The following is a 27,106-nucleotide window of genomic DNA, read 5'->3' as shown; positions in this document are numbered from 1 at the left end:
TCTATTAGCTACAAGGAGAAAGATTGGTTTTTGTCTTATTTTTTGAAATGTAAGTAATTTACAATTTAGAGTAAGTTCAATAGATATGTAAGTTTTAATGACATTATAAAATGTGCAATTGCGAGGCCAATTAGTTAAATGAAAACAAAACCAGTAAGTTCCTAATAAATATTGATTTCTCCTCTATGTAGATTTTATAAAAAGATGCAAATAACATATTGGCTTATTTTGAGCACAATAAGAACTAAATAAAAAATTTTGAATTTGGGCCACCACACAAAATTTCAATTTTAAGCTTGGCAATGAATATGTCAAATACAGTGAAATCCTGTTGCAACAAAGTTCAAGAGACCGTATATTTTGTTTCCTGCAACGGAATTCAAACAAAGTAGTGGCAATGAAATCGGGAATGAATATTTATTTTGTTAAAACGAATATTTTGTTACATAGGTATTTGTTGTAACGGGATTTCACAGTATAAACATCTCACAATATGGCAAGGTATAAAAAGTAAAAATCAAGTACACATAAAATTTTTTTAAAAACTTTTTTTAAGTACCTGGAGCAGAATCAAATACAGGCATCTGTTCTCCCCATTTTCCTTTCAATAGTAACAATTCAACCAGTCTGATATGTGTTTCAGTATTGTATACAATTTGGCTGGAAAATTTAAAAAAAAAATGGCATCACTATTTACTACGGAAAAGCAGATAGGCATAAATGTTAAATAAATAAATATATATATTCATAATTTTAAGCTTGCACTTACACAATCCTCTCCCAAGGTGGCCTAAGTAAAATGTGGCAAAGCACTTGTATAAGAATCGTTGGAGGTTCTTTGATACCTCTTGAATATTGCAAACGACAGACTCGACAAAAATGAGCCATTAATGTTTGAAGGGTTGATTTATGATGAATGGGAAGCTGATGAACTAATTGCTCTAATGCCTGTGCACAGTGATCATTATTTCTAATGTTTCCTGAAGAGAAAAAAAAAAGGAATTAAGTCACAGAAATTTAATATATTTGAACTTGCTTCTTCAAGATCTACCAGAGAAAAGTTCAAGTTTGAATTTTCCTAAAAACATTTTGTTTTATTACAGCTCTTTTGGCGGCAGTTAAATGAAATATGTAAGGTAATAGAAATTATTGAATTTTTGTTGAACGAGATTGAAATAAGCTTCCAATAGTAAGTTGTGTGACAAAATCAGTTTAGATCATTGTTTTTCAACTGCTGGTTAATGCTGTAATTTTGGAATTTAGAACCAGTCATTTTGGCAACAGTGGAATTGGAAGAATAGCAACAATAGTGTGCTCATGCTTGTAAGTTCTGATATTTTGCATTCAAAATAAGAAACAAATCGGCTATTGTAATTGTTTTCCTATAATTTTCTGCAATTTTTTTTCACTTATTTGCTAACTACAGTTGCTGTCTTCTCATTTAAACAACATTGTAACAGATTGTAGTGAAATATTGCTATTAACTTATTTAGTAGTTTTTTAAACATCTAGTGAAGCTTCTGTATGAACCAAAAAAAAAAGAAGAGAAACACTAATCTGTAAAACCTATACAACTTTACCAGTTCCTATGTCAAAAAAAGGTCAAGAAACACTGGTTTAGATAAACTGGAAAAAAAAAAAAAAAAAAAAAAAAAAATTAAGATTTTTGGTGGTTTTATTTGATGAAGATAAAATTTCAGGTCAAAAGTATTTAGCAAAAAATATTGAATAAATGATGACTATCTGAAACGTACAAAGCATTCGTGCTTGAAATTTATAGCCCTGCTGTAAAAACTCACATATTCGCGAGGCAGAAAATTACCAAACTCAATAACTCATGAACTGCATTGCAGTAAGACTTAAAAACGCACACTCTGTCACAGTTCAGTATGCTTAATGAAGGCTGCATCAAGGAGTCAAAAAAGCGATGAACATTTCCTTTACATTAATTTTAGTGCCTATGATCTTATAGGTAAAATGTGTACACTCAAACCTGTTTTTGTGCGGTCAATAGAGACCCCATAAAAAAAATTTAAAAAATTTTTTTTAAAAAAATCACACAAAAAAAAAATTGCTCAAAATTACAATATTAAGCACTCATTTTAAAAATAGGCCAGTCAACTAAGTCCCAATTTGTGTGAAATATTCATACACCGCACAAAAAAAAAAAAAAGCACAAAAACAGGTTTGAATGTACTTTAAAAATGCAATAACTGAAATATAAAAAAAATTTATAAAAATCGTATATAATTCTAGTGCAATTCATAAGTTTAATAAAAAAATCGCACAAAAACAGGTTTGAGTGTACTTTAAAAATGCAATATCGGCAGGCCACTGGATTAGAGGCTCGACCCTGGGACTATTCCATTGAAAGCTGAATGCTCTACCAACTGAGCTACCTGGTCTCCCTTCTGACAATCCAAGCGAAAATTTGTAATCCGTTAAAGGATGCATCCATTAGAAAACCTCTCAGATGATTTTAAATCTCAAATTTAAGAGAAGTAGTGCATTTTTGGATCATGGGTTCATTCTTCGTCATTAGTCAACACGATAAGTTTTAAAATGAGAGGTAAATCATGGAAATTGATGAAGGAATAAGGAAGATCTTGCGGTCTGACAGAAAAACAGGTGAGAGAAAAAATGTATATTATAAGATAGAGGGAATAATTCATTCACTAAAATATACTTGGGTTGAGACAATTAGTGTGCACCCATTTTATAAATATAAATTAGTTTGAGTTATATACACATATTCTTTTGCAAAACCTAATTTTCTACAATCATATTATTAAAAAAAAAAAAAACTTACTTGTGATTTCAATAAATTTATCATACATTTGCACAGGGAATACTGGATTGGGTAATTCACGTAAATATTTTTTTAAGGCACTAGCTATGCAATGTGGTTCATAGCTGGCTAGGTTTGTGCGTTCAACGTCTTCACTTAACTTTTGCCGTAGCTCGGCAACAACATCAGTTGCAGCTGAAGTCCGATACACTCTGTAAAGGTCTAAATCTGAAATTAAAGAGAGATTTAAAGTAAGTTTCAGCAATAACAACAGAAGAAATATTTAAAGATCTAATTCATCAACTGACAAAAACAATATCTTCATTACAGTAGCTTATTAAGATACTGATTTTGAACAGTTACATTTAATTATCAATTTTATTTTAAAGTAAATTCTTTATTATAAAAAACAGAAACGCTGCAGCAACTAGACAAACTTATAAAAGAAAAAATGCATGGACATTTTGTCAAATGTAAACTATTCTTTCTTAATACTACAATTTTTCATTCTGGAATATTGACTCTTCAATGAAGTCACGAAAAGGAAATAAATTCTTATTCAGACCTTAGTATATTCTATTGGATAGAATAGTTTTAATGGAAAGAATTAATGAAAGCTATACATTAAACCTATTGCACATTGAGTTTCGCTTTTTACAACAATACATGACAGAACAATTAGTTGGGTGTCGGTTGGAATAAAAAGTGCTTAAAATCACATAAAAATTAAATAACTTTTTCTTCTAATTTTTCAAAATTCCAGCTCTGAGGAGCACAAGGTAGGCAAAAATTATCCATGTATACCAAATTTCATGTTTCTAGGTTTTATCGTTTTCTTTGGAAGTGTGTTTAACACAAAGAAACATCTTAGTTTATTATATGTGTTATCACTACAAAACCTCTTGAAATCAGTGGCGCAGCCAGAAAATTTTTCTGGGAGGGGTTTTCAAAATCGAAAATCGTTGCTTTCTTTCCCATTTATTTACAATGCGTAATTATTCAATATCAGAGAATTTCTACAGATTAGTAACTATTCATTCAAAGTAACTGCGTAAAAACAATTAATAATTCGTATTGATATCACTATGAAACGAAGAAAGTGGGAAAAGGCACAGAATATTTATTATTAGTTTTTCTTTAATCTTATATTAATTTTTTGTGTGTTTTTCGCGAGATCATTTAAAACCTCCTCTTCAAATAATTCATGTCTTTATGAACACCAAATGTTAGCTAATAATGGTTTCGATGAGAATTAGTTAAGAGCCTGAGAAAATCCAGTGTGTGCACACGGTAGGCTTCCTCTCTCTAGATTTTATAGATTTCTCTAAAAAGGATTTGTGCAGTGATGGAAGTGCTGAGGGACCATGATACCCTGTAGAGCTTTATTGACGCCATTTTAGCTATCTTATACCAGTCGTGGGGTGCTCTCATCATGAAATACAAGTTTTATATTAAAGAATTGAAAAGTAATTTTTGACTCCTTCCCGATCATTAAAAGCTGTAAGATATTTTGTTGAAACCTAATCCGCTAGGAAAAACTCAAATACAGTCAGATCTCCATATATCGAAGCAGCAAATTGCCGGAAAAAAAATTCGATAAATAGAAATTTCGATATATAGAAACGATCTTATTTTATCCTAAAAATCTCCTAAAACATTAAAATTAAAGCTAATTTTCGTGCATGAAACCTAATTTCTAATTTATACAAGCATCGGATTAAAAGAAAGTTAATAATTAAAAAAAAATAACAGAAATTACATTTTTGCGCCTCCATACATCTTCATTCTTCGGCAATTCAACTTGATCCGCATTATTAGAGGATTTTCGTTTTGACAAATCAAGAGAAAAGAAAAAAATTAATCTCCTTAACTTGACTGATTTTTACTGCAGCTAAAACGACTAGGAACGATAATCAACAGACAAAAGGGATGACTTGAAACTGATTTTACAATGCTACTGGTTACAACTGAGATATTTGAAATAAACTTGAGGGAATCTAGAAAGAAACAACGACCTATCTACATACCCCTCAACCCCAGATTCCTTATGAGTTTCATAGCAACCTTTAGTGAACAAAATTTTTCTCTCCTAATCTTTATTTTTCATGAGACAAACAGTCTAAAGAGAAAAAAAAATCTACGAATGTCTCGAAAAAAAAATCCTTATATAGAGATTTTTTCGATATATTGAAACAATTTTTTAATGTAATGAACATAGAAATTTGCTGGGATTTCGATATATAGAAAATTTCGATATGTGGAAGTTTTGATATATGGAGGTTTGACTGTACTTTTTCGATTCAAATGGATATACTATGCCACACTAAGATGCTGATAAATTGGAAATATTTAACAATTTACAGAAATTTTGACAAAAAATGCTACATATGCATTTATTTAACAATTTAATCTGATTTTTAAAATGAAGTGCCTAATTTCACCAAAAATTCAGATACTGAGTTGGGGACTACTTTCTTTGTTTGGTCTCAGCTTATTTCACCAATGTCAAGAAATGCTGCAGCATAGCAGAGTGAATTTTACCCGGTTTAATTTTACCAAAACTAGATATTTTTTAATAAATTTTACCAAATGTTTTGTAAACATGATCAGAATAAGTTTTCAGGTCTAAGTGGACTAAGGGCCGTATTCTCAATACCGTCACAGAACGGAGATGAAACTCGGCTCCCCAAAACCGAGAAGTAAGGGAAAACTAGTTTCGAACGCGGTGCGTATTCTTCAAGTCATTTCAAGCACGATTTAGGGGAGCCGAGTTTTAACTGAAGGAGAAATGAAACGGCTGTTACCATTGGGTAGCGTGACTCACGTGACATTTTCTACATGACTGCATTCCACGTGGTAGTAAATTCGCGCGCAGAAGAATGATTGACATATAATAAGAATTGGGAGTAGCAAAATGGATCTAGTTCATGCAATTTTTTTTTATTAGACTCAATTTGAAATTTAAAGACATCAATGCATTTTTTTAATGTTTCTGTATAGAAACTTAAAAAGTTTTTTATCTTGTTATTAATTAAATGTTTTTTTTTTCATCTTGTTATTAATCAAGATGAAATAAAAACTAATTCAATAATATAGTCACATTCTTGGCAAGGGTTTCATCTGGGCCGGGCTGTAATTTACGAAATCCCCCCCCCCCCCCTCTTTCCAAAAGATGTTTTATGTAAATATTAAGTTTGTGCTATTTTTTAGAAACAACAACTTATTTTTATTTTGGCGTTGTAACTATTAAAAAAACGAGTTTAATAATTACGAAAAAATTTTATGTAAAATTTGCCCTAGACGCATATGTAACGAGCTCCGTCCAAGCGCAATATTGTGCTTTGTTTTCGTTGACATTTAATGAATTAAATATGATTTAAGAAAAAATGGGAAAACTTCAGAGAATTAATTAAAATTTATTTATTTTACTAACTTTGAAATCCACTTTGGATGCAATTCCGGAGCAGACTGTTGTTTCCCCCAATCTAGATACGCTACTGATTAATATATTAATCTCTTTCTAATATTGAAAATCTGTCAGTCATAAATGTTTTTTTTTCTTGTGTGTGAAGTAAACATTTTTGAATAATATAGAAGCTTAATATTTTCTTCTATGTTGTAAATGCATTTGAAAGAAAGAAAGAAAAGAATTAAAAACATAGAAAAGAAAAATAATCTATAATATTATTAAAAACTTGTTACAATGTATTAGCTTTAGAACCCGATCCCCTCCCCCCTCCATCTGTTCCATTTCATGAAACATTTGTTAACATTTATTGTCTTTAAAATCCATAAACTTATTAATATAAACGACACAGGGCAAATTCATCAACTGAATTTTGCTCTGCATTCGTTTTCCATGTGAAGAACTTATTTTTCCCAACAATATAGTCCTTTCTAAAAGTTGAAAAAATAATTTTATATTTTTATCATCCAAAAATTCAAGGGCACCCATATGGGGAGGGGGCAAGTGTGGACTCAAGCCCCCCCCCCCCATCTCTTTAGAAATTACAACTTCCTTGCTTTAGTATTTTTTTCTTTGCTAAAATGTAAAAACATTTCTTTTCCAGCCATTATTGAATAAGTAAAAATGTCAAATTTTATTCGCTCTAAAATCTGTACTGAAATCGGTTTCCGCGGGAAAATATCCTGCTAAAACATATGGAAAATACCTGAGTCCCACCCCCCTCCTCTTAAAATTTTGCATATGGACGCCCATGTAAAAATTCCTTGTTATCATTCACACCTTAATTTTTACAATCACTTGTTTTTCAAAGCTCTTTCTCATCCCCTGTCTTGTAATTACATGCATGTTTGTATGCAAAAATAAAGTCACATTCTAATTGCTTCTATATTTACATTCCCTAGCATAAAATCAAATGTTATTTCATCCATTGAGAATATTTTTCCACATTAATGTGTTCATGAAGCTAGTAATAGTAATTTCTTCTGCAGTTAAAAATCTACTGAACCGTTTTATTTATAATTATTTGAAACAAAGATAATTTTAAATTCGTTTAGGTATTATTGTGTTGCGCATTGAAATTTTGTGGAACATTCAACTTCATTCTGTCATTTTCTGTCTTGGAATGATTTAGGTAATTCAGAGTCTCTCAATTGGACAAGATACCTTGTTAGAGTAAAAAAGTTGCAACATGTACTACTGTTTAAGAAAAGTAATTGATTTTTCCAGGGGTGCCCCCGCCCTCCCTAAGAGCAAGGGCACCCCCCTCCCTCCCGAACACTTCAAAGACCCCCCAAATTGGATGACCCCTCTAAAAAAAGAAGAAATTATTCCTTGAACAGCCCCCCCCCCGAAAAATTTCATGGCATATTCTGCGCCATGACGCCCCCCCCCCCCCCTCCTCCCACAGCCGAGGTGAGCACTCCTGATTATTTTGCTTCAGACCATTTTTTCCATTTTCCCCAAACTCATAAAAATAATGGCAAGTGCTATTCTGCCACATTTTTCACAAATTTAAAACAAAACTTTAGCAATTATAAAAGCTCCGTTGTGACGTTATATGACTGTAATTCAGGGAAGAATTTGTTTAAAAAACTATTAGCGGTTTAAAAATTGTTTGACCTGCATTTTAAAATTGGAGCAATGCTGCATTAAAAAAAATAATAAGTTTTCGTGTTCCAGAAATTATTTGATAAAGGATAGTTTGTAAGGGACGAAAGTGTTCTAAGATATTCTCTCAGAAGTGGCATCTAATCCCTCCCCCCCAAATAGTTATTTTTTCATGCAGTATTCTTTTGTAACGTTTTTGTTGTTAATTGAGGCGAAAGTTTAAAATACGAAGAAACGGTGCGGCAGAAATAAATCAGATTTTAAAAAAAAAATGCTTACCAAACGCAACTTTTCCGCGCTACAGTGGCGTGGAAATAAAAAAAAAATGATTTTTTTCGCACCATTCTGTTGATCATTGCATTAATGTTTTCGGCCGTACTTTTTGATAACACCTATAACGAATGTTAATTCTGATTAAATTTTGTAATTAATCTTTGTTTCTCTGACGTCAAGTTAGCGAATGTTTATCAATAGTTTCTAGCATTTGCAAATCACTCAAAATAATCCAAACAGCCGTCGTCCATTTTGTTTGCTCACAAAGGAATGATGGGAAGGAAATCTAGTTTTAAACCGTCGAAGTAGCGGTTACAAGCCCAGCTCTGGAAGTGGGCGTTCCGTGACCGAGTTTAACGCCAAACCGGGATGGAGAATAGAGTAGTTTTTCAACTTCGAGGTTTAAGCCTTGGTCCGAGTTTTAACCGGAGTGGAGAATACCGGTGTAAATCCTTTGTCTAGAGACAGGGCTGTAGACAAGGTGGAGACCCCATCGGGACAAATCCCCCCCCCCCCCCCCCGAAATTCTAGGACACAAACTTTTTAGTCCTTCCCTTTTTTAGTTTTTCCTTCTCCATTCAAAAAAAAAAAAAAAAAAAGAAAGGAAGAAAAGAAACAACCAAGACTCTGAATCCTCTAATCAAAATGTTTCCCCTTCACCTTGTTACTTCCAGGGCCATAAAAGTTACAAGGGCTAGCTCAATCCTTTGATCTTTCCCTTCCACCGCCGAAAGGACAGCGAGAGTAGAAAATTCGTTTTTGACGTCATCGGGTACACTCCGCGGGTCTAGGAGCCTTATGCGGGACAATCCAGTGTGTGTGTGCCCAAAGAACTGCTGTATGCCTTAGCTAAAATACAATTTAAAAATTTGTTCTCTGTACAAGGGTTGTTAAAGAAGCAGTTGAAGGGGCCCAGGCCAATCCCAGACAAGGTTAAAAATCACTTATTATGAATAAGGATATGAATATTGTTTTCAAGGTTTTTTAATTTGGAAATGTCTCATAACATTTGACTAGGTTTTTTTCAGAAATATGCTCCTGCGCTAGATCAGTTGCAGGTCATTTTTCCTCCACGTTATGCTAAAGTAGACATTAAAGGTCACATTTTTTAGAATCGAAAATATTTGTGTGTAATTATATTTGAAAGTATTGAAAATGCCTTCACGTGCTGATGGCCTAGTACTGAAAAAGTTCCGGAAACTTAAGCTTTCCTTCAAAATTTTCAAAGAGCTCAAAACACATAAAAAAATTGAGAATACAACCTTCTTTTCTGTTTTTAAATGCTTTTTTTTTATGGAATACTAAATTTGAAGCTGCTTCAATAAATAATTGGAGGAAGAATTTTAAAAAGTTAAGATAAAGAGCTAGGCAAATTTCATAAAATGTGGTGTACGAAGTTATTTTTTAATGCAGGATTTGGTTCAACCCTGTCACATTGCAAGTTAATGATATTTAATAAGTTTATTAACGGCACTGTGAGACCGTAATAAGTTTCCTCCAACCGTAAAATTACAATATCTAGATGTAATGCATGAAATTTCTTTGTAAATATTATTCAATAGATTTAACTAAACAATTTCTTGAACACTGTATCCCCATGCTTAAAATAATTAATAATTCGCATGTAAAATGAGCACCGTATCGTGATTATTTCAATCGTGTATCTATTTTTGTAGGAGCTTTTCTTTTCTTTTCTTTTTTTTTTTTTTTTGTGATCATTTAAAGCTTTCAAATCAGATACATTAGTGTTTTTGTGATTGTACAAAAGCTTGGCCATTTACCGTATTACCCCACATTATCCGGCATGCCGCAAAATTTGGGGGTTACCAGATTTTCAATAACACTTGCCTGGTCCTTTCCGGCATGCCGGAAAAATCGAGGTTAGGAAAAAAATAATAATAATATAAAAAATATATGATCAGCTTAAAAATGAATATGAATTCTTTTCATATCTTATTGATATTAACAAACAGTTTAATTTTGTGAAAATATTTACTAACAATGCCATTTGTTATTTTTACAAGAAAAATATTGTTTGATAACAAATAATTTTATAAAAATTAAATTGAAACTATGTAAGCAAACATTTAAGCAGTAAGAGTCCGCCCCTAAACCAGTGCTAAATAATTTACCATAGCTCTTCAATAAATAAAAATTAAACTTACCTCTCTGAAAGGAACCTAAAATATTTTTATGTAAAAAAAATATGAATAAATCGCAGTAACGATGATTGTTTCTGAACTGATTACTTTATTGGCATGTAATCAAATCCATTAGTTATGTCCTATCATAAATAGCACGCACATGTTATATGAAATGCACATTTATTTTGAAAAAAGGTTACTTTCGCGATTTATTTATTTTTTTACTTACAGTGGTTTGACTTTTGATTGGACCGGAACGGGAAAATTTACTTTTGTTTTAATGCGAAATAAACCCCGAATTATCCGGCATGCCGGACAATTCGAATTTCTCGGCGTGCTGGTCAACCTCGCTTTTTTCCGGCATGCCGAATAATGCGGGGTAGTACGGTAATTGTTCTTCTGTATTGGAAGACTAATTTCCTGACCTATATAAAAAAGCTGTTGAACTTTTTTCTCGCGTAAGAACATTTGGAAGAATCCGATATTTGAACGAAAAACTTTCTGATTACAAAAGGTACGCCGACATTTTTTTTTAAATGGACTTTATCACAGAAGAAAACTTTGTAGAATATTCCGAAAGATTTCAATTAATTACTGTAACCTAATGTTTTGTAGAATTCAGACATGAAGAGATTTTTCAGTCTACAAATAAGTTAGCTTTATAAATTTGGCGATAATCATTGAAACTTTAAACTTGGTTTACGTTGCTAAATTTCAATACGTTATTTATAAATTGAAGTGAATAAAATGTTGATTAATAATTTCAGTAAACACCCATTAATCTGGGAAAACCATTTAAATGTACATACGGTATAAATGAAGAACGCGTTAGTACAATAATGTATTCTTGTAAGGCTGTATTTTTATTTTTTTAATTTTCTTTAATGCAGCTTTATATTTCATTCTCTGGAATTCAAAATACAACTTTTACTGTGTTCAAGTATTTTACTTATGTACATTGATTGAATTTAAAGGTTGTTTTGTTTAAGTCGTTTTAAACAATCTAGATGACTTGGATCCTATATTAGTCCAGGTTAATGAGGTTCTACTTCAGTTTTCAAAAACAACGTTTGTTAAGATTCTTGTTCAGAGTTATAGTTACTTCGTAAAAAATAATTTTCTCTAAAACATATCGGCAGTATTTAGATTCAAATGGTATCGCGAAATTCAAATATGTTTTAATTATTCCTTGTATCAATCTTATCTCTTTCTTTTTATTTGAGACAAGATTGAAATAACAATGTTATTAATATTATTTAAAGCCTAAACTGACAAAATTATGTACACACGAGAGGAAACTTGACAAGCACAGTAAATTATTTTCATTTCTTTATAAGCTCAATTTTATTGTGCGAAATTTCCGCTTTCTACCCCTTTAAATCAGGAATATTGGCTAAAGAATATCCAAAACTACACAAGAGAAATTAAAAATTTGTATTGTAGATTTTAATCAGGTTTATTGTTTTTCGTATCGCTTATTAACTTGTCGATGGGACTCAAAGCATTTACCCTTGTATTTCATTCCTTTTTGAAGCTTAACCCTCAAGAAATAACATAAAAACGGGAAAAGAGTGAGGATTACGCACGCACGCACAACACAAATGTCCCAGATCGAGTGTACCTAGTGACGTCACTGGCACTTTCCCCCTCCGTTCCTACTTTCGAGGCGCTAAGACCTAGCCCTTCCTCTTCTATGGCTCTGGTTACTTCTTTCTTTCAGTCAGACCCCTTCTCTGACTCCCCCCCCCCTCCGCACAAAAAATGTGCAGTGGACAGGGGTCATTGTTCGAAATGGGGAATGTCGTAGACTGGTTCTTCTTCCATTTTCTCTTTCAAAAGTAGAGGGGATTGGGGTCCCCTCAGTCCTCTGATGGACCATCAAGTTTCGTGGTGGGTTGAATGTTTCATTGATTTCACCACCTAAACACCCCCTAAAAATAGCTTTTTAGCATTTGGTATCATCACTTTGTGCGTTTGGTAAATGCTGACTTTTTACTCATTGTCAATATTTCATTTTTTAGGATAACGCATGTATAGTTGACTACTGATAAATTTCACGTTCATACATATTTAGAAGTATTTAATCAGGTATGTAGTTGATCTGTAGATATATTTTTGGGGGGTATTTGAAGTATATTTTTGGTGCAAGAATTATCAATACATTCATTTAAAACAAGCATTTTAAATGCAACTATAGTTTGAGACTGAAAACAGCTTCGAGAAATGTGGCGAAAGAAGAGTGATTGACGGGGCTCACTTTATTAAGTGTATTTCGGGATATTCCCGCGTTTGTCCAGAAAAAGTAGTAGAAAAGTTTCCTAAAAGTTCTCATCACAAGGTTTAATAATAAGTTAATAAAAAAGTTATTTCAAACTAATTTTTTATTACTTTTAGTTTTATTTTGCAAACTCCAATTAAACGCAACTTTGAATCCTATCCCCCCTCCCCTGGACTACTAGTCTGGAACCACACTTGCCTCTGACCATGCCCCCCCCCCCCCACCCGAAAAAAATTCCTGGCTACGGCCTTGTCTAGAGATTTCAATGTGATTAGAAATTGGTTATGTTAGTCATTTTGATTTTTTGTATACTATGAGAAATAACTATACCGATCAAAAAAACTGAAGATATAGAGTGCTTACTGTTAATGGCTGCTCCACGTGTTTCTATTTCATGGATGCATCTTAAGACTAGACTAGGGGCACTTTGAACAGATGGTCGAAATTGACTGCTCAGGTCTTTCCCAAATATTGCTACATGAAACACAAATAAAATATCAATGATATTAGTTTCACTCAATTTATGCATACATTAGTAAAACAATGTTTGAATGATTTAGTACAAACACCTCAAATTTCACAAAAACTTATTTCTATAAAAAATTAAACACCAGTTTGAAGGGTCAAACAGCATTTTAGTTAGTTTACCAAATTAATCAGATATTGGGTGAGTGTAAAAGTTCGTGCAAAGTTGCAATAGATGGCGTTAGAATGGGCGTAATGTGTTGTCATTAATACCACTATCTATGCAAGTCAGATTGTTGGAAAAGTGATGTGTGCAGCTTTCATTCCAATCAAAATAATTTGGGCAGATACAAAGTGCTTCGAGAAAGATTACTTTTAAAATGAGTGTTGATAAAGTGCATTTACGGCATGTTATGCTTTACGAGTTTCAGAGGGGAATAAACGTTTCAGCAGCCATAAAAAACATTCAAGACATTTATCAAGATCAAGCACCAGCTAAACGAACTGTGGAAAAATGGTTTGCAAAATTTTGTTGCGGAGATTTTAAGCTGGAAGACGAGCCATGCTCAGGTCGACCTTTGGACATTAATGACAACGTTTTGCGTTCTTTAGTTCAGAATACTCCACGAATTTCAACAGAGGAAGTTGCTACAGCACTTAACGTTGATCAATCAACCGCTTTTCGGTATTTAAAAAAATCGGATTAGATTTAAAGCTCGATATATGGGTGCCCCATTTGTTGACCGAGAGCAACAAAATTCAGCGAATTTCTGCTGCCGTATCTTTACTTGGGCGGCTCAAAAACGAGCCGTTTTTGGATCGATTAGTGACAGGCGATGAAAAATGGGTCCTGTACAACAACGTTTAGCGCAAACGCACATGGAAACAGGCAGGTGAACATGGTGACGCAATGGCAAAGGCCAGTTTGCACCGGATGAAGGTGATGCTCTGTGTTTGGTGGGATTGCAAGGGTATAATTTATTTTGAGTTTCTCCCCGCCAACCAAACGATTGATTCGGACAAGTACTGTCGTCAATTAACTAATCTGAACCGAGAAATTAAACAGAAACATCCGAGTTTGTCAAATCGCAAAGGCATAGTCTTTCATCAAGATAATGCTAGACCACACGTTTCAAGACAGACGCTACGCAAATTGAACAGCCTGAAATGGGATGTCCTAACTCATCCACCGTATTCTCCTGATATCGCACCATCGAATTATTACTTATTCCGATCATTGCAAAATCATTTAAATGGAAAAAAACTTGACTCTTTGAATGCCTTATAAACGTCGTGTCTTCGTTCTTCGAATCTAAACCACGCAGTTTTTATGATCGGGGCATCCGTATGCTGCCAGAGCATTGGAAGAAGATTATAGACAACGATGGAGAGTATATCATTGATTGAATAAAGAGTTTTGCTTGCCTAACCACTGTTTGACTTTCTTTCACAAACATCCGCAGGAACTTTTGCATTCACCCGATAGTATGTCTTAAAACTAAATATCAAACGTAAATTTAATTTTTCAACTCTCTTCAACGTACAATTGAATATGTAATGATTGCAATAAATTTCAATACAAATATTATTTAAAAATTCAAACCTGATATTAAATTTCGGCGGTTTTCCCTCTCAATGTCGTCAGTATTACACCTTGGAAGGCCAGTCGCTGCACAGGTACGATGCAATATCAAGCCACATTCTAGAGAAAATAAAAAAGTACGTTAACATATAGATATATTAGTATTGAAAAAGCTGAATAAATTTTGGTCTTACTATGAGGAAAACTGACAGCCCGCTTACTCACGTATTATAGTCATACTTTTCCTATGGATTTTTTTCATGTCCAGACCAACTGACCAATTATGCAAGGAAATATATTAAAATATCAAACAAACTCAAGCAAAAAAATCATTGATGTATTAATGTCAAAAAAAAAAAAAAAAAAAAAAAAAATCCTTAACTATCCAACGAATTGGTAGTGACAGTATGACTGAATGGGAAAATCTTTTTGCCAAAAAGTGAAGAGGTTTTATGGAAAATTGATTTTACTGTTATAATTTTCAAAGAAATTCACATATTTAAAGGAAACGAGCTGATGTGTGCCTCACATGACTTACTTTTACTCCAATGAAATGTCATTTTTCCATTATTAGCAATTTTAATGAGATTCAATAGTTTACTCTCTAAATATCACCAACAGTGACTAAATTAAAACCAGATTTAAAAAAAAAAAAATCGCCAAATTTGTCGCCAAGTTTGCGACAAAACTTGGCGATATATCACCAAGTGTCCGCCAAATAGTAACACCACTTGAGTTTACAACGAAATTAACAATGATTTCCCCCAAAAAAGGAGCAAAAAACCCCTTAGAAACACCCAAATGCATCCAAAAAGGGAGGTGCACAACTGGACCCCACTAGGAATCTACGTACCAAATTTCAACTTTCTAGGACATACTGTTCTTGAGTTATGCGACACACATATGCACATACTCACATACATACATACGTACATACAGACGTCACGACAAAACTCGTAATTAACTCGGGAAACGTCAAAATGGATATTTCGGGCGTCTATACGTTCTTAGGCACTTATCTAGGTGTGGTCGAGTCGAAAAAAAAACTTAACATTCATTCGGGGGTGAGCAAAATGGAAATTAAGGTTGATTTTTGAGTGAAAATTTTTTCACGAATACAATACTTCCTTTTCTGTAAAAGGAAGTAAAAATAAAATCACAGATTTCTGAGAATAAGCAAGAAAAATACAGTAAAATTCACACTAGTAATACTATAGGACCACTGCTCTCTTGAGTAACCACAATATTGCTTTAAACACATATTTTTCTCATTTGTCTGGGAGACTAATTCCTGCTTTAAATTTTCATGTGAATTTAAAGGGGGGGGGGGGAATATAAAATTATATATATTTTTTCTTTTAAGTTCTACATTATTAGATTGAAATAGATTATAAAATTACTCCTGATTGGAAAGCAAAAAAATACTGCAGCTTTAAATAACTACAACTTGATACTTCACAGCATTTTTAATAAAATATTTTACTAAGTATGAGAAAGTGTAAAAAAAGTAAGAAAAACAACGTTATTTTTCTAACGTTGTTCTTCCTTTTTTGTTCAGCACAAAGGTATTTATTTATCTTATGAGAAAGTGGTTACAAATTTCTTATAGTTCAGAACTATTAGAAAGACAAACAATGTTTAAAACAAATCAAGCTTTACCTTGACAAACAACACCTTGATGAATCAAACCATGGAGGTAATTATGGCATTTATCACACTTCAACACACAAGAAAAACTTTGTTCAAGGAGCTGATGATTTCCAGTTGGAGATGACTCTGGGGGAAAAACTAATTATTTACAATGATTGAAATTCAAAGTTTGTTTAGAACAAAAACCTAAAAGCATTTAAAACATAGTTGTAAAAAAAAGGGGGAGGGGGGAGGGGGACAGGAGGAGAGTTAGCTATTGATAGAGAATAAAAGAAACATAATAATTAAAGAAGTTTTCTCTGAACACAATGAATACAGTGGAATCCCAATTTTACGCTGTCAGTTTCATAAGTTATCCCGCATCCAACGTCATTATCCAACATTTAGGGATAAATTTGAACCCGTTAATGGTGTCTGTTACGGATAAAAAGAAAGCAGGGGTTCTATATTTTTAAGTGTTCTATTGATGTGCAAAGTTTTATTCCAATCGATGATTCACATTTTGGGAGGGTTTTGTTTGTAAGTTACCTATCATCTCCTCTCTAAATTTTCAGAATATAGCCTCTTAATTTCACATTTATATACAGTGCACCTTCTGCTGCTTATATGACTTCTACTTATCATAATTTTAAATATGCATCATTTATTATACTGCATCTTAAACATTACGTAATTAAGATGTTTTTTTTGTTAATCTATTTATTGAAATTAATTGGCAATTAGTTACTAAATGAAGCCCAGTAGCTCAGTGGTAGCACTTCACATTCCCGCGCTACACGCCCCGGTTCTGTTCCCAGGTTGGACATGGTTGACTCGGCTGTTCATCACATCAGTGGGTCAATAAAATGAGTATCAAGCTTACTTGGGAACTGAACACTGGGGGTTCCGCTTTAGGCTCACCCTCCTAACCAGAACATCTGCCTTGCACCCCAGAGCCCCGGTTCAGAAGAACTGAGTTGGGCACAGTAGGCCTTGGCCCTCACGGGCTGCCATGCCACAGGGTTTGGTTTGGTTTAGTTACCCAATAGAATAAAGCATATTGAAAACTATTTAAGACAAACTTTTAGATGAAAATTCGATAAACCTTAATAAAATAGACATATAGTTGGCTCTCTGTTTAAGGACACTCTATTTAACGACTTTCTCTATTTAAAGATTACTTTCACAGTCCCGGATGCTCCACTGTCATTTTAGAAGCATTCTATTTAAGGATGCTTTCTACTTAAGGATAATTTTTTGTAGCCCCTTGAAAGTTGTTAAATAGAGAGTCAACTGTAATTTTTAAAATTAAAAAAAATTACTGTCAAACAAAACAAATTTATATTTCAGTATATAACATTCAAGCTACCCTTTAACGGATCATCATAAAATAAACTATAACTTGCCATCTTTGTATGATCCTCTCATTTGATTTCTGGTTTCATTTGAAGTTCTCTAGAATAGCAAATAGAAGAGTCTAGTGAGTATCAAAATTAATTGACCACACATAGATTACAATTTGGTAAAAGAGAAGAACTTACATTCAAGTTGTTTCTTTGACAAAGATCGTCTACACAAACTAGAATGGCTCTCTGATGAAACTCATCTTTTATCCCCATATTCTGAAAGAAGAAAACAAATCTTTTATAAATTTTCAACTCTTGATGCGCTTTTACTCATGGCTATTCCCATGGTGTTCGTTATAAAGATTTTCTACTGTATAGACATTTTTGAAAAGACACATCAAAGTTCATGAACTGCTAAAAAGCTTAGTATAAGTAGAAACAGTGCATAAAAAACTTACCATCAGCTTCTCCCGGTCAAGGGTTATAAGATCACAGCCTTTGATGTCTTTGGATTTGAACAATTCAGCATACCTGTACAAATTAAGGGCAGCCATCCATTCAACCACATTTGAAGACGTCCATTGTGTAAGAGGCTGCAAAATGAAATTTAATACAATGAGTCAACAGTGGGGAAAAAAGAATTACACATTTTGCACATGTCACCGAATTATTTTGTACTACAAAATCGCCCGTCAAGGTATGATGGGTGAAAATTGCTTCCAAATTTGAATGAAGCAATTGCCTTGTTTGGTGATATTTTGGTAGTTGAAATTTTAACTTTAACTCCAGTGGATTGATCCTAAACCCGAGAAGATAGCGTTCATTGTTGACCACTTTTTCCTCCTTTTCAATCTCCTCAAATGACATTCTTACCAGTAATACAGTTAAGTTACCGGATCCAGTTTAGCCTTGTCAAAATTAAGCATTTCCCAAACATTGCCAGAAAATATTATCAAATTATCATGCCATGGCGCCAGTTTCATTGTTGGTGACGTTAGCGTTGGCTATTATTTATATGGGGATGACATTTTATATCATCATAAAAATCTGTTCCATGTTATTTGTATCTCTTAAATAAACTCATGAAATATGCACATGCACTTCTGAAGTTCAAATCAAAATTATGTCAGGCTGATTTGATTCAAAACGGCAAGATCAGAAAACTGGTGACTAAGAGCAGTCAAATGAATTTAACATCATGGAGTGAATACCTTTTTCAGGAAAGTTGTTGGTGACTTAAGCTCAGGTGGCTGAATTTTTTGAGTTTAATATTATTATTTTTATGTATGAAGAGCTTTAAATTTAATAATATTTTTTTTATGGTTAAAAAATGCTTTTAAGTAATCAAATTTAAAAAATCTTATCAGTACATTTTTGAGGATAAAAAGTCTTCTCAATAAAATTTGCTGAAAACAAATCTGCATATTAGTTCAGGATATAAATAAGTTTTCCTCCTAGATGCTCATTTTTTTTTCTTTTTTTTCCCCTCAGAACAGTTCAAAGAAAAACTTTTGAAAAACTAGGGCAAAAAAAAAAAGAGTACAGATCATTCCTCAAAAGCTCTTCTAACCCTAATCCGCCTTTTAGGTAAAAATTCATAGCTTCTATATTTCTTCTTCTTTTTTTTTTTCTTCTTAACTATTTCTTCTTAACTGGACAAGATCTTTTGAGGAAAAAAAAGAAATCTGACTATTCATTTAAAAGCAACTGAGACTGGAGGATCTAGAATCTAGATAGAGAGACACAGATTTTCCAATCTCCAAGCATTACATTTTCAATATCTACTTCGTTAACTAATAATTAAAATTTTCTTTGTTTTTATTAATATTTTTCGATAGGTTAAGCCTTTCTTCATGGCTCTTTTTAGTTTTTGCAGGAAAATATGATAAAAGTGTAAGGAATTCTATCCTGTCTTGCTTGACTGAAACAAATCCTTTGCTTGCCTAATAAAAATACAAATGTAAGATTTTTAGATCCTATTAACCAGTTCTTTACAATAAAACAATTAAGATAACTATAGAAAGTTTTAAGTTTTAAAATTGGTTATAACCTGAAGAACTAAAAACACTACACTAAACATTCAAACCCTTTTATAACCAATGTTCCCCTACATTTATGCTAATATTGATATTCTGCTTTAAAAAGTTGTCATCTCACAGATTTCCAAAATATTTCAAAAAAAAGAAAGAAAGAAAAATGAAACTAAATAAATACCACATTTTCTAATGAACTGGCACACAAACAAAATATTTATAGAATGTTAATTCACTAAGACAACTATTAGAAAGAGAACAGAGGAGTGTGTAATAACAATTTGGCAAGAAATATATGAAAGACAGAATACAGCTAAGGGAAAATGTCTAAGTGGGTGTGAAATGTACTATTTCACACCCATATACAAAGCACCCATATACAAAGCAACTAAACTGATTTTAAACAAAATGCTTAAAAACATAATAAATAATGAAAAAAACTTGCTTTTTTAAAGAAACAAGTAATGTTTTTCAGTTTTTGGTCCATCTTTGTCTGAACTACAAAATTATGTTGTTTTTCCCCTTCTCTCTTATTTTAGAAATTCTAAACTTATGAAAACTTAAAGGGGGGGGGGAAACGAACGAACTATTATTACAATTTAACGAAAGGCAACATCTTTCTTCTCTTCAACAGAAAAAGAATGGAAAGAAAAGTAGTCAACATTTTGGTGAAAGAAGTATATATGCAAAATATCTCATCGATTAAGCACAGAGCAAAGTCGTAGCCAAATATGGCGGCCCTCGTTACCTTTGTTATTTGATGTTTAAACAACATCCACAATAATTCTGCAGCAACAAAGAAAAAGGAACTACAGTAGAACTCCAATTATTCGAACTCCGACCATCCAAACTGCTTTCAGAATTCAGAAAAAAACAATTCAGGAGAAAACGTACTGCAAATCGCAAAACAATGGCTCTACGCAAATATAGTTAAAACAGCTTATTTTGAAACATTCAGCGAGCCAAGACTTTCATTTGTAGTACGTTATGTACATAGTACATACTGTACGGCACTTGTAAGTACGCTCTTGTGAGTACGATTAGCAGGAAAAGTGTTACCTTTCCATTTCATTAATTAAAAGCTCTTTATCCACAAAAAAAAAAACCTGTTTTTCCATATTTATTCAGTAATTGATTAAAATACCCCCTTTTTCGGAAATTTCAAATACGTAAACTCCCGATTATCCGTGGAATATGGTGGCACGGTAATGACGGTAACTGCGGATAAGCGAAAACCGAACAATAGGTAAAAAACGATACTACTGTATACAATAGCTAAAAAATATGAAGAAAACTCAGTAATACATTTAAGTTAAGGCTAAAAGCATTGCTACTTTGCATCTACTAACATTAAATGTAAAAGCATGTAAAAGCTAAAAACGAACAATACCACAATCATAAGTTTAAAGAACATTTAATGACAGTTAAAAAAATAAATAAGAGAAATTGTGAAAAGACCCGCGGATAATCCGAACCGTGGATTATTCGACCGCCGATAATCGGAAGTTAACTGTATCTGAATGGGGTCCTGTCCAATTGATTCGGATAATTGGAGATCTACTGTACTAAAGCGGTAAGGAACTATGTTCAGTAATCAGAGATTCTATCTAGTTCTTCCCTTCGTCACTTATTACCGTAAACACGTCACTGTACAAGTTTTGTAACTTATACTGTCTTTTGCGGTTTTCCATTTAAAGTTAACGAGAAAAGTTTTTTTTTAAAGTGAAAATATGGAATGTTTAGGGAGAGGTAAGGTTACCCTTGCTGGGTAACCTTACCTCTCCCTAAGTGCAGGGTAAGGATATGGAATAGTGATTATTGTTTTTGACCTTGGAATGCTATAAATTTTTGAAACGGCAGCGGCTATTAGGAGCGGGTAAAAAAAAAGATACAAGTGGAAGGGGTGCTTAGGAATGTTTTCCGTACTTTAAAACAACCTTTCCCGAAAAGTAATCCAAACAGTCTCAGGCCGAAAAACTGAAAACACTAAAGCTTTTTACGCATTCGTTTTCGCTTTCATTCACCAAAACGCAAGAGTGTCGAGTGTTGACTCCGGACGAACTCCCCTGAAAACATTTCTGTTGCGGAAGTTCTGTTACAGAATTTAAACATAGTACAGTAGCACCCGTTTATAGCGAAGTAGAAGGGATGAAATAAATTTTCGTTATAGCCGTAACTTCGTAATAAAAAGTGAAATTATGCACAGTAAAACGTGGAAGGGCTATTATAAAATCCATGCAGCTTCTGTATGGATTTTTTGCTTCAGATAGATCAGTCATGTTCAGATAAATTGCTTTTTCTTAAAGCCAGTAAAACCCTGCATTCAGTTCTTTTAGAGTTATCGTTTACGCTCGTATATAGATCGACCCCCGACTTCAACAAAATGTCCCCCCCCCCAAAAAAAAATGTGTTTAACCCTCCGGAGTTAGCGCCGTAAGCAAAATACTCATACCAAGAAGAAAAAAATATTTTGTTTCATTATGTTTCATCAAATATTTTATTTGTTTCAGCAAGTGTTATTCTTCTTTTTAACATGCGGTGCTTAGAATAAATAGCACAAAAATAAGGTATTTTCAACTAAAAAACATTCTTCAATAGAAATAAGTAACATCAGAAAAATTGTCACATGGCGAGTTCTTAAGTTTCTCCATTCTGACGCGAGTTCTGGAGGGTCAAGTCAAATCATGTTTTCCCTAGATATTCTTTTAATTTAACGAATGTAGCAGATAAGCAAGGAATCCAAAGATGTGATAATGCTGATGAAGAAGCAATATTGGACTGTCAATAATCGAAGATTGATGAATATTAATAGCATTCTGAGCAAAAATTCTCATTTTGATAAGTTTCAGAGGTAAGTTTGAATCAACATATTAAAGCAATTAAGTTGTGGCGGGCGTTTTTGCTCAATAGCGGGGAAGAAATGCAAAATTTCTTTCACCGTAGAACCACTTTTAACATGTAGAAGGAGCTAATATTTCCAGAGGCGCCGCAAGGGGCGGATACAGACAACCATTTTTGAAAGAATCCTGCCGAAGAATGATATCCCCCCCCCTCCCCCAGAACGAACTTACGGTTTTAAGTACGAAAATGTTCTAAAATTGCTTGGGTGTCAGTAAACAATCGGCCGAGAATAGCCAAATCGGCCAAAAATATCTAGTAGGACACAAACGTCACAAATTAATTTCATAAACAATGAAAAAAAGTGATATTTCAAATAATTACTTTCAAAAATTATTGATGAATTGAAAACACAACTGAAATCGTTCACATTTTATTCATAAAGTGTTTGAACACAGTGTGGACAGATACTTTTGCCGACGGTTTAAAGGAGGGGGGCGGGGGGTTCATGACCTTCATGACCCTCCCCTTGTATCCGCCACTGAGGTGCCCCCTTACTTCCAAGAGCGACGGCAATGGCACAAATGCTACGGAGCCCCCCAAAATGAGGTCTAAAACACTCGCACACTCCCCTCCCCAATCAAGTTCGTGGGCACCTCTGACATAACAGCCTATTTTTAGCACTTTGAGAAAGTTTTTTTTTTTGCTTCGCAAATTACAAACTTGTGCGTGATTTCTTAAGTAAATAATTTAGTCATTACCCATTAAAATTATTACTTTTTAATGAAATAAATGAATCGTCGCGTGTGAGACTAAGGGTTGGCTTTTTCGTGGAATGGCACTAAACGTTTTCCTCCAAAGTATAAATAGAAACCCAAATTCGTTTTTAAACGTACCAACCAACATTATTTCACCAGAAAACCAATTTTGAAAAAAAAAAAAAAAAAAAAAAATCACATCAAACGTTATTCTAGCTCACCATTCAATTGATCCGTTTTGTACCTGAAAACCCCCACTGATACCCAAAATGTGCTGCCAGCCTGAAAGGCAACTTTTCAAAACCATAAATCTTTATCTGTAAATAGGGTCGTTTCCGAAATTTTAAAAGTATTTTTTTTTCTAAAAGAGCATGCTTAAAAACATGGGATCTAAACATTTTTTAAATAATTTGTTTAAGTTTAATATTTAAAAAAAATTACTTAAATCGGTGCGCTTTCATTGTTTATGTTTCAGCCCGATGACATCACAAAGGATGAAATGCCATTCCGTGTTGCCATTCACAGACCAAAATATTTAATTCGCATCTTTACTCACGTGTATTGGCAACGATAGGGTTGATAGCAAGCGTAGAGCGCAATTTTAATTCGCTTCTTGATTATCATAACGTGGAACCGTGGTAGAAAGATCCGCCAAAATGCATCATTTGTGACGTTATCAAGAGCACGCCTTGTTTGAAAAATCGGACAAAAATTAATTAAAAAACAACTGTTGGGAAAATAAAAATATTTTCTGGGTCTATGGTTTTTTTTTTTTTTTTGCTTATTCTATCAATTTCTGTGACTAAAAGTAGTACTTTTGACTGAAGGAAACAACCCCATTATTCCCTACTAAGGATTTATAAAATTGTGTCACACACGGGTGTGGATACCCTTGTTTAAAGTTCACAGAAAACGGAGTCTCTCTAAATAATAATAACATGAGCACACTTACGATTAAACACTTTCATTTTCTAGTCGGTAACGGTTCAACTAAAGCAGTGGTGTTCAACCTACGGCCCGCGAAGCTGATCAATGTGGCCCGTTATTGCGCTCAATGTTACGGATCGAAAATCATGTTAAGTAACCTTTCAAAACGGCCGATCCTCTTCATTCGGCAGTTTCAACTCTGAGGCCTAAATTTTAAGTTTCTTAAAAGCAAGTGGAAACTTCATATTAATAAAAATAAGTTTGCCGCAATGGTCACAATAATTCGGTTTATCCCAGGGGTGATACTGAACTCAACTAACATTTTCTGAAGACAGTGTGAAATTTTCGGAAACTATGAGTAAGCTCGATCCCCCCCTCCCCTTTCCCTTCGTAAAAACTCTTCAAATATACATACAAAAATCATTGGGGGGAAAAAAAGATTTTTAAAGTTGATACTTAAAATGATTTTTCAGTTTCGGAATATGTTGTCAGCCCAAAATTTTCGGAAACGGAAAACCCTAAATTTTCGGAAATTTCAGATCACAAAGTCCTGGTTTATCCCCAGTTTTGCCAACATTTTACATTTTCTACCGCTTTTAATGTATCAAAAAATATATGGAGGTACTAAAAACGGGGGGGGGGGGGAGGGGGAGGCGGATTTTGTGTCGGCGAAGCTTGGGAGACACAAAAAATTCTAGGTTAGAAATTGATTAATTTTTCGCGTTTTCCCATGTTATCTACTAAAAAAAAGTGTAATTAACTGAAATATCAATGTTCTGGCCTGCAAGGTTCATCTAAATATGAGATGCGGCTCACTGGGTAAAAAAGGTTGGGCACGACCGAACTAAAGCAAGACTTTGCTACTGAATGGAAAGAACCGTGTCGATACCTTTGCGTTTATTAACGCCAATTGTATAAAAACCAATTTTACGAAATTGAATGAATTTCCGAGCTACTCGAGTACCCCCACCAGTTGAATGGAATGAGGGTAGAAAAGACAAATTCGGCTATTATATTGTCAGCGGGAGTTATTTAAAGCGCGTTGATGCTGTAATATACTTCGTACGGGGGCATTAGCCCAGTTTCCTTTTTACCTCTTTGGATCAATGCTTCCTCCACGATTTTTCTCAATCCTTTCCTCACGCAATCGCCTCTTGTTAAAACCGACGACACGTGTGTAGGTGCGTCATAGAAACGAAGGGGGTATTGAATTTTTCAAAGTGGAACGATGAGACGGAATTTCACCTTTGAACAAAATGCACGGGTTTGTTTTTCGATCGAAACGCACTTAAAATTTCACAGATGCTTACACCAGAGAGAAGACCGTCCGCCTTGTCTAGTGGTCAGAGGAGTCTGAGTGCGATGGGAAGGTCTCGGATTCGAATCCCGGCTCGGGCATGGATGTACTTTCTCTCTCCTGTCCTTGTCCTTTCTTTGTGTAAATGTGTTGTTGTGCAGTGAATGGGTAGGGTTCTTATGGTAAATGTGTACCATTAAATCCTCATATATATATAATAGCGAATACACTGATCAAGTAACGTTGACGTCACCAACAATGAAACTCGGGCCACAACATAGTTTGATAATATCTTTTGGAAATGTTTGACATGCAGGGAAATACTTTATTCTGGCAAGGCTTAACTGTTTTACTGGTAAAGCTGTCATTTTAGGAAAATGAAAAAACGGAAAAGGGGTAATCAATAAACGCTATCTACTGGGGTTTAGGGTTAATCCACTAGAGTTAGGGTTAAAATTTCAACTATCAAAATATAATCAACAGGTCAGTGCTTCTATCAAATGTAGAAGCAATTTTCACCCGTCATATCTTGACGGGGCAAAAGGTTTATTTGAATTATAATACCCCAGCTGTAAAAATCAGGGTTGGTATAAAAACAGTTTTTTTTTTGGTTTAAACTAAGTTTATTTGGTTTTTATTACTATTTGTAAGAAAAACCATTTGATTTTATATTAGGAAAATCATGAAGATTTAATGAATCAATTGTTAAGGAATGTTTAATATTCATATTTGTACCTTATATCTTACTTTAATTAAGTAATTAAGATTAAAATCTTGTAATTTTATTTCCTCATACTTAGAGATCTCTATAAGAGAATATTGTTTGAAAATCTTTAACTATTATAAAAAAATACTCTATGTAAATGGGTCTTAGTATAAACAATCAAAGAAATAATTTACTGTGATAGTTCATACATTATTAATTACAAATTCCCAAGAATACATGCTTGCAAATTAACTTCCTCATAATGATAGCTATCTATTATAAATAAAAAAAATAAAAGTAAAACTAAAATCACGCATTCTTAAACATGGAAAGCATTTTGCAGTATCAACAAAGAATCATAAATCTGATGTACATTAAACAACGTTAAAAATCAAAAGTTCAATGCGTATTTTATTTAAAGATTTAAAAAAAAGTTACAAATCATGTTATTTATTTGCCTAAATGTATCAGTGACAACAATTAAAGAAATAGAAAAAGTAGGTTTTAACAAAATCATTGTGTTATTTATCCTGGTTTAATGCATTTAGGAATGCAATTTATTTTTATCAAAGAAAAAAATTTAATTAAAAGCATCAGTCCAAACTTAAATGAAACACATTTTAATAATGAAGACTGTCATAAAAAATAATCTTCAGTGATTCTTCCATCATTCATACATGAGACTTCTCTTATTATATTGGGATCAAAAAAGTTCTTTGAAAGGTGAAGATATGGCATGAAATTTTTTTTATAAGAGCAGAGTTACATGAATGTTTTCTGCTTTCATGATTTTATACATTTTCTTTTCTTGTTCTGACTGCGCTGTCTATCGGGGTTGCAAAAAGTGTGGAGGTATAAGCGCAATTTCATGCCTACTCTAAGTGTTTTTTGACTTCTTTAGTTAATTTTTTTTTCTCTTGTTATTTAGATATTCTAGTGATAGGATATTTTTACACTATGCATCGCTT

At 33.3% G+C, this 27,106-nt stretch overlaps 1 protein-coding gene across 1 annotated transcript in view; it reads right to left on the bottom strand.

The window, feature by feature from the left end:
* LOC129224851 (phosphatidylinositol 3-kinase regulatory subunit alpha-like) overlaps window positions 1-27,106 on the bottom strand; it is a 133,220-nt gene that overhangs the window by 17,468 nt on the left and 88,646 nt on the right. The window contains exons 4-12 of the mRNA XM_054859397.1: window positions 18,038-18,172; window positions 17,775-17,855; window positions 17,640-17,688; window positions 16,264-16,380; window positions 14,626-14,724; window positions 12,921-13,031; window positions 2,810-3,016; window positions 770-980; window positions 560-660 (exon numbers count right to left, since the gene is read on the bottom strand). Of these exons, the coding sequence (XP_054715372.1) occupies window positions 560-660; window positions 770-980; window positions 2,810-3,016; window positions 12,921-13,031; window positions 14,626-14,724; window positions 16,264-16,380; window positions 17,640-17,688; window positions 17,775-17,855; window positions 18,038-18,172 (1,111 nt within the window). The remainder of the gene's footprint in view (window positions 1-559; window positions 661-769; window positions 981-2,809; window positions 3,017-12,920; window positions 13,032-14,625; window positions 14,725-16,263; window positions 16,381-17,639; window positions 17,689-17,774; window positions 17,856-18,037; window positions 18,173-27,106) is intronic.

This window comes from Uloborus diversus, chromosome 6 (genome assembly GCF_026930045.1).
Source record: "Uloborus diversus isolate 005 chromosome 6, Udiv.v.3.1, whole genome shotgun sequence".
In the NCBI taxonomy this organism is placed as follows: domain Eukaryota; kingdom Metazoa; phylum Arthropoda; class Arachnida; order Araneae; family Uloboridae; genus Uloborus; species Uloborus diversus.
The sequence above is the reverse complement of the archived record's forward strand: the minus strand, read 5'-3'. Positions and strand labels throughout refer to the sequence as shown.